Here is a 7,036-nt window from a genome sequence, read left to right on the forward strand (position 1 = left end):
GGTGGGGTGGCCCCGAAGCGGAGGGTGAAGAGCAGTGGGCTTTAATGGAGGGCGCTCCTTCAGAGGAGTTCCGCGCTCCCCGATAGAGGGGAACTCCTCTTCAGCTACTGGGCGGCTGCCGCCCGTCCTGCGCTACCGCCGGCGCTGCGGGATCTGTGCGCTGGCGGCCCCTGGGAGCGGGGGAAGTGGGTCTGCGGAGGGGGTTATCTCGTGTCCCTGGCAGCTTTTAATAGGAAAACAAAACTCGGTGGGTTTTGCCAGTTTGGGCTGTGGGAGGTCTCAGTCTGGGGCGTCAAGTGAAGGTGTATCCATAGCTCTGTGGAACTGAACTGTAATGCCAAAAGTGGGGGCTCTAGGATGGTAATTGTTATTGTAGCATATTTGATTTATCTTTCCATTTTCCATTACTTCACATCTCAAAAGTGCTCCCTGTTGGCGTTTGCATAGTCAACCTGTCGTCCGCGCCCCTTCTGTCCACCCCCACACTGAAATCAAAGGAGTAAGGAGCAGTCGGTGCCTTACAGGAGCAGAGCTCTCATGTTTTCTTGTCATTTTTGAAACTCGTTCTTGCTTTTTCCTGCCGAGGTCATATGCGTTTTGCACCTAGACTCAGTGATGGTATCTCTAGAATGGTAATAAGATAAAAGTTGTCCCCCATCCTAAGTGAGGGTAAAGTATGAGCCTCTCGTCACCTCAAACCTCCTATGTCTAACCTGAAGCTGGAAGTGTGAGTGCAGCAAATTTAGAAGTATCTGAGCTTGCGTTAATGTAATTAGTTCAGTATCGAGAAGAGCAAAGCTGTGATTGTTCAAGCTTTGATGTGGGTAAATTTCACCTGAATAGTTGCGAGAGGCTGAGGTAAACTGGTGTGGAAGTACTTGCCACCATGACCCCATCGACACCAGTTCCATGCTATCTGGATGAGAACTGGGTCATTATCAAGATGAGAAGTACGCACTGAAAACCTATCGTCAACCAAAAATTATACCTCTGCAGATACTTTCTGTGACTGGGTCAGAGACTGATAAATTTCAGTGCTTATTCTGCTGTATTTCTAAGATGGGTATCAACATAATTAAGATTGGCACTAATTTCTCCATATCTATCTTTGCAAATCGCTGCTACCCTTGCAAGACAGCTAGCATATTACTATTAAAAGAAGGTAAATAAAAGCAAAACAGCTTTAAAGCACTATAAAGTTGTTGATATGCTAGAGGCGTACTATTTTGGAGCATATGTTCTCACTAATTCCTTTTTCAGTACTAAAGTTTTCCTTCTGGTTTTGAGAGTGGGAATCAATTCTTCTGTTGGAGCAACCAGGGGAGTGTATTGTCATCAGAGTTCTTAGGTTCCTAGGGTAGATAAAGAATACACTCATGAATTCTGTAAGTCTGCAGAGTGTCTCCAAAGGAAATAATGATACTCCCATCTTTGTAATATTGTTTAGGCTGAGGAAACTATTAGAAAGGTCTGCCACAGGAAATCTTTCAGCATTAGCAGAGCATAGAGCACAGCTAAAAGTTTCAAATCACACCAGGAGTTAGGCACTTACACACTTTTTGAGTCAGCACTTATTTAAGGATAGAATTTTGCCTAACAATCATAATACTGTTGAGATCCCATTCTAAGTGATTTATTTGAGTGGGTATTTTCCATTTCCAACCCACAGATGACTTCAGCTGGTAGGTTTTTTGATACCCGCTTACAACAAAATTCTTACTGTTCTTTGCACTGAAGAAGCACATAACAACGAGAGCCCCAATGTGCTAGGCAGCGTCAAAATACCAGGGGCAGCTTCGAAGAGTTTAAAGAAAATCACAACCTAGTCAATATTAAAAAAAATATTCTTTATTGCGTGTGAATGTGTAATTTGTGGAAAAGGGTAAACAGCATTTCTGGTTCTTGTGAGCTATTAGAAAAAGTTGACATTTTGCATCAGCATCAGTTCTGTTAAAGCACCTCTATCTGAGGTAACATAGTTTCTTTCTGCAAGTATTGTGTCTTATTATTCCACTGTATTGGTAAAAGCTGAAGGGCTGACATTATGACTTAAGTGCAGCGTCACAGCATTAGCTCTCACGGAAGCATGGCACATCCTAATTATTAAAAGGAAACAGAACAGGTACTACCAGGTACAGGAAGTATAAATGCATAACGAAGTGCAAACGAGACCTTTAGCACCTTTGTTTTTCAGCTGTGCAAAATTTAAAGTTCACCCAGAAGGGCATGCCATGAAGTCAAGTCTTGTTGTTTTAATAGATGGGTTGTAAGTAAATCCTCCAAAGCATCATAGTAAGTTAGTTGTAGCACTTACTCGGCACGGTTATCATCAGTGCGCTGCCATTGATTCAGAGTCGGCTAAGCCTGTAAAATACTTATTTTTGTAAAAATTCTTGGGACAAGCTCCTGATGCTTTGTTTAAGAGTGCTGTGCTGGTGGCTGTTGTGTAGAAATGAAGCATTACATGAAGCAGCCTCAAATTGCCAACTGACGTTCACCTAGTGGGCAAAAAAAATCTAACTGGTCTAACAATACCTCAGTGCTAGAGAATTTAAAGTTTTGAAAACATTCAGTTCAAAAGCTCTGTCATACAAACTCATATTCATGCCAGCAGAATTCGATACGCCAGTTTCATGGTTACTCTGCAAGAAAGCTGGAAGGGTTTGTGCTCTGTGCTGTCTAGCTGATTTCTCCAAAAAATAACTACCTATGAAAAAATTATGCAAAGTAATAGTCCTTCCTTTGTTCCTTTAGAACAAGGTAGAGTTAAGGAACAGAAACACAAGCTTCCCTTATGCTTCTTATGCCTGTAGATGTGGGAAATCATTCTCCGCTTAGGCTTTTAGTTCTGTTTTGAAGCCTTGGCACTTTTGCAATTGATAAAACTTTTAATTTAATTTTTTTTTTAAAGAACTAGACGGGAACATCTAAATTGAATTTTCATTCATCACAAGCCAGGTATGATGCAAGCAGTTTCAAAGACGGCCAAGCTGAGCTTCATTTGAATCAGCTGTGCAGCTCCCTATCCACCTTGAGGTCAGTAATTCTCTAGCATGAACTAGAAGACATTTCAGCATAATATTTGTTTCTCTAGTTAACCAAGGATTTACATATTGTGAAGATACAACAGTTGTACATCATTGAGTATTAGCTGATCAACAGCTCCTGCTTCTATTTCCCATCGCTGTCATTTAAGGTTTTAGCTCATGCAAGCAAAAGTTCCAGTGTACTAAGTGTAGGATGTGATGGATAATCTCTGTTATAGTCCATCACGCTAAGAGACAGAAAAGTTCACTATTGAAGGTAAGTGTTAGAACAGAGATGAGACATTGATCTTTCTCCTCTTTGCTTTACAGAATTACTTGTATGTATGCTAAAGTAACTAATGCACGTTTTATGGCACAGGAAAAGGGAACAGTGAACAAATTCTGTTTTCTACTGACATGTAGCAATGAGTGCGATGACAGTCAAAAATATCAATACCTCACAAGCAAATGGTGATGTTTTTGACAAATGGAGACTATTATGCTCTTCTACTTCAGATTCATCACAAAATAATTTTGTTTTCACAAAACTAATATTTGCCTTTTGTACATCTGTGTTTGATAGCAGTCCATTTCCAGCACAGCCACCATCTGTGCGGGCATTCCTACTGGCAGTGGAACGTCTGCGCACCAAACCATTTTAACTGGTTTGGGATGAATCGGGAACAGCTGGAGAACGTGCCATTTCATTCTCCCCAAAGGCTGCTTCCTCCTACAGGAATTTAAACCTGATAAAGGATAAGGAAAATGAAGCCAGGTCTATAACTACCATTACTGTTAACCCTTCTGTTACCACTGGGTAAGAACTTGTATAGTTCAAAGTTCCCGTCCATGAGACAGCAAGAAAATGAAGAGCAGGAAAAGTAGGGGGAAATAGCGTGAGACTTCCCTCCACGTTTGAATTGACATTACTGAAAGATGATGTGTGTGACTGGAATGTTTCTCTCTCTGTCTACAAGCTGTTCAGGAAAGACAAAATGAGTAATAAGGTGTGAGGGAATAAGACGATACAAACTAAAAATATTCCTACTTGTATTAATATCTCAGAATTGCAGAATCTTAAGTGCCCATAAATAATTGCAAACAAAGCCTCCACAGTACTCCTGTTATTGATCTTAACTCATCACTAAATCATACCAGAGAAGGAAATAAGGTTTTTATTATGCACAGCTGCATAATGAAAAGTTGGGGTGCTGTAGCAGATTTATTCTCTTACACAAGCACAATTTAAATTAGATTTCCAAAAGCAAATAGATTAATTTTGTAACACAAAAGGCATTGCACCCAACATGTAGTAACTTTCTACTGGGACTCACTAGGAAAAAAAAGTAATGCTGGACTAAAAATTAGTTGCCTAGAACTAGTAATGATGAATGAAACCAAGTGACATTCAATTTGAGGCAGGTAATATGCAATTATTATGTGTCTATGGATCTGCAGTGCTTCAAAGAATTTAATGTTTTTGTATTGAATAAAATTATAGGAAAACTGGAGGAAAAATATTTAAAAAGTATGAATGACAATCTAGACTTCTTGAAGACTTTGTGGTCAAAGAGATAAGTGTTCCGGAGTCGAAAGCCTATGGGCTAAAACCCCACCTCAAAGTGAAGACAATTAAAAGCCAAACATCAATACAAAAACTAGTATGAAATGTAAAAAAAAAAAAAAAAAAAGTGAAAGGGAAAAATCCTATTGAAAGGGTATTAGGAACAGAAAGCATGCTAACAGTCCTTAGCATTCGTTATTGCATGAACAAAAGTAACTGTGCTAAAAAGAACAATTCAGTTCCAATTTCTGTTCTGTATCTGGAAGGGATCGGGGCGGCCTACCATAGCAGGTAGGGATTAATGAGGCCAATTACTCTTTGGACGATGGGCTTAAACCACACACAAGTTGTACTTTTTTCAAACACAAGTTTGAGAGCAGTAAAGGAAAAACTGCACAAGTTTTAACGTCCCATAGGCAATCTCATGGTTCCTTTTTGTCTGTAAACTAGGAATCAGTTTAACAGCCCTTCTGGATATAAGCTGTTCGCGTATGGAAAACAAGATTTAGAGAAATCTGGAGATCACCTAGTTCCTTGTTTTACCCCGAGACAGGATGTATGTGTACATACCTACATCATTGCTGACACATTTGTCTAATCTGTTCCTAAAAGTCTGCAATGGTGGAAGCGGCATCCCTGTCTTAGGCAGTCTAGTGCTTATGTATTTGCTTTCAGTACTGCTACTGTGCTGTAGTGCCATTTGCTCAGGCATTTCTGTGGCTATGAACAAGAAAAGCACTGAAATGAATATGAAAGTACACTCATTTGTAATTTTTAACAGGCTAGATTGTTAGATTGATTTTTAGAAGGAATTCAAGAATTTGAGACTGCTTGATGCTGGGATATAAGGAGAGTTGCTACATCTCACAATGTCTCCATTTCCTTGTAGTGGGTAAAATAAGGTCTACACAGAAATAATGGGCAGTTAAGCCTTCTTCATTAACAGCTTCTAAAATCTTTATGTGAAAAGGAATTGTAGCAGTATTATATAGCTGTTACTGCTGTTAATAAAAGTGACCGTGCCCTGTAGTGAGAGGGGAATAGACACTTACTACTGCGTTTGCACCTCCTCATGTTCTTGGATTAATTGTGTTCCACAGTTGCAAATACATCACAGTAACAGATACAGTTCTTTGAGAAGCACGTGCCCAACAGAAAGGCTGTAGGAGAAGGCAGCACACATGGAAGTCTCTCAGTCCCTCTCCTCAGTGCATTCTTTGTTAGGGAAGCTGTGCACAATGACAAAGTAGGGCAGGGAAAACAATGTTTTGTCACCCGGTCACTTTTTCTGGGCAGCATGCTGACCCACTGCCAGCTCTGTTTTTTCCTTTTAATCCTGTTATCATCACCTTGGAGCACAGAGTTAGCTCATAAAATTTATAAGCACTTGCAAGTTATAACATATTTTAAGAGCAACTTGAACAATGGAAAAGGGATCTTACTGTAGAAAGCCAAACTGTATCAGTTAAGTCTCATTTGTCGCAAACCTCTGGAGCCTTGCAGCTACTAGTTTCACAGGTCATAAAAGAAAACTATGAACTATGTGAGATGCTGTATGTGAAAGGTAGATGACAAATTAATTGGGGATAATACTTAAATATGCTGGTCCAGGCAGGAAAGGAACGAGTTACTGTCTCCTGGGAAGACTGGCGCTCCAGGAACTGCAGTACCTTTCCATGTATTTTCACTGAAGACAGTACCTTCACTCCCGTGAAGTGACAGTCTGACATGCTTTTGAAGCCTGCCCTGCCACCCACACATGCAATTGCTGCCAAGGACCATACAGGGTTTTTTGCATGATAGAAGCACTGTTTACATTGGAAACTAATTCTTTAGGACATGTAGAGTTAGTATTAATTCAGATACAATAATGGAAAGGCCTGGCCAATTCAATTTAATTCTTTTATCAAGTATCTTCTATAAACACAATGAAAATATGCTTCTCCTGCCATATTTAAGAAATAATTAAAAATAATTTACGTCTTTGAAAGTTTTAACTACTAAGTTTAAAGCATGCTAGGTACTAATGAATAAAAGTATTCACCCAAGGACCTTACAGAGCAACTATTTTCCATTCTTTTCTAAGCATGTATTTATGTGTTGTTTTTATTGCCCTTCTAGTTCAGGGTAGTTGCAGTCACTCTGCACAGAAACCCAAGTCATTATGGCTGTAAACTTCCAACAACATAACACACGTCTCCACCAAGCTGAATGTGCGCTGCTGAAAACTGGGTCTGTCTTTTTCCCTTTTTATAAAAAGAGGTCCGGCCATGTGACACTTTCTTGTCACAGATGCAATTTTTCTAAAAGTAGAAGTGAGATACTGACCATTTGATGGGTGAGCACAAGTTGAAAGTAGAAATAAAGTCTGCTATTTTAGATCCCGTACTGTATAAAAGTTCTTTGACTGTTACATGAGAGAGGGTCTGGGTTTGCTTGGGTTTTG

At 39.8% G+C, this 7,036-nt stretch overlaps 1 protein-coding gene across 1 annotated transcript in view; it reads right to left on the bottom strand.

Moving 5' to 3' along the window:
- The window catches only part of TBC1D14 (TBC1 domain family, member 14), a 76,754-nt gene extending 71,530 nt beyond the window's left edge, over positions 1–5,224 (bottom strand). Inside the window, exon 1 of the mRNA XM_009890553.1 lies at positions 5,161–5,224. Within this exon, the coding sequence (XP_009888855.1) occupies positions 5,161–5,224 (64 nt within the window). The remainder of the gene's footprint in view (positions 1–5,160) is intronic.
- Positions 5,225–7,036: the final 1,812 nt, after the last annotated feature.

The sequence above is a fragment of the Charadrius vociferus genome, unplaced genomic scaffold (genome assembly GCF_000708025.1).
Source record: "Charadrius vociferus isolate BGI_N301 unplaced genomic scaffold, ASM70802v2 scaffold88, whole genome shotgun sequence".
Lineage (NCBI taxonomy): Eukaryota > Metazoa > Chordata > Aves > Charadriiformes > Charadriidae > Charadrius > Charadrius vociferus.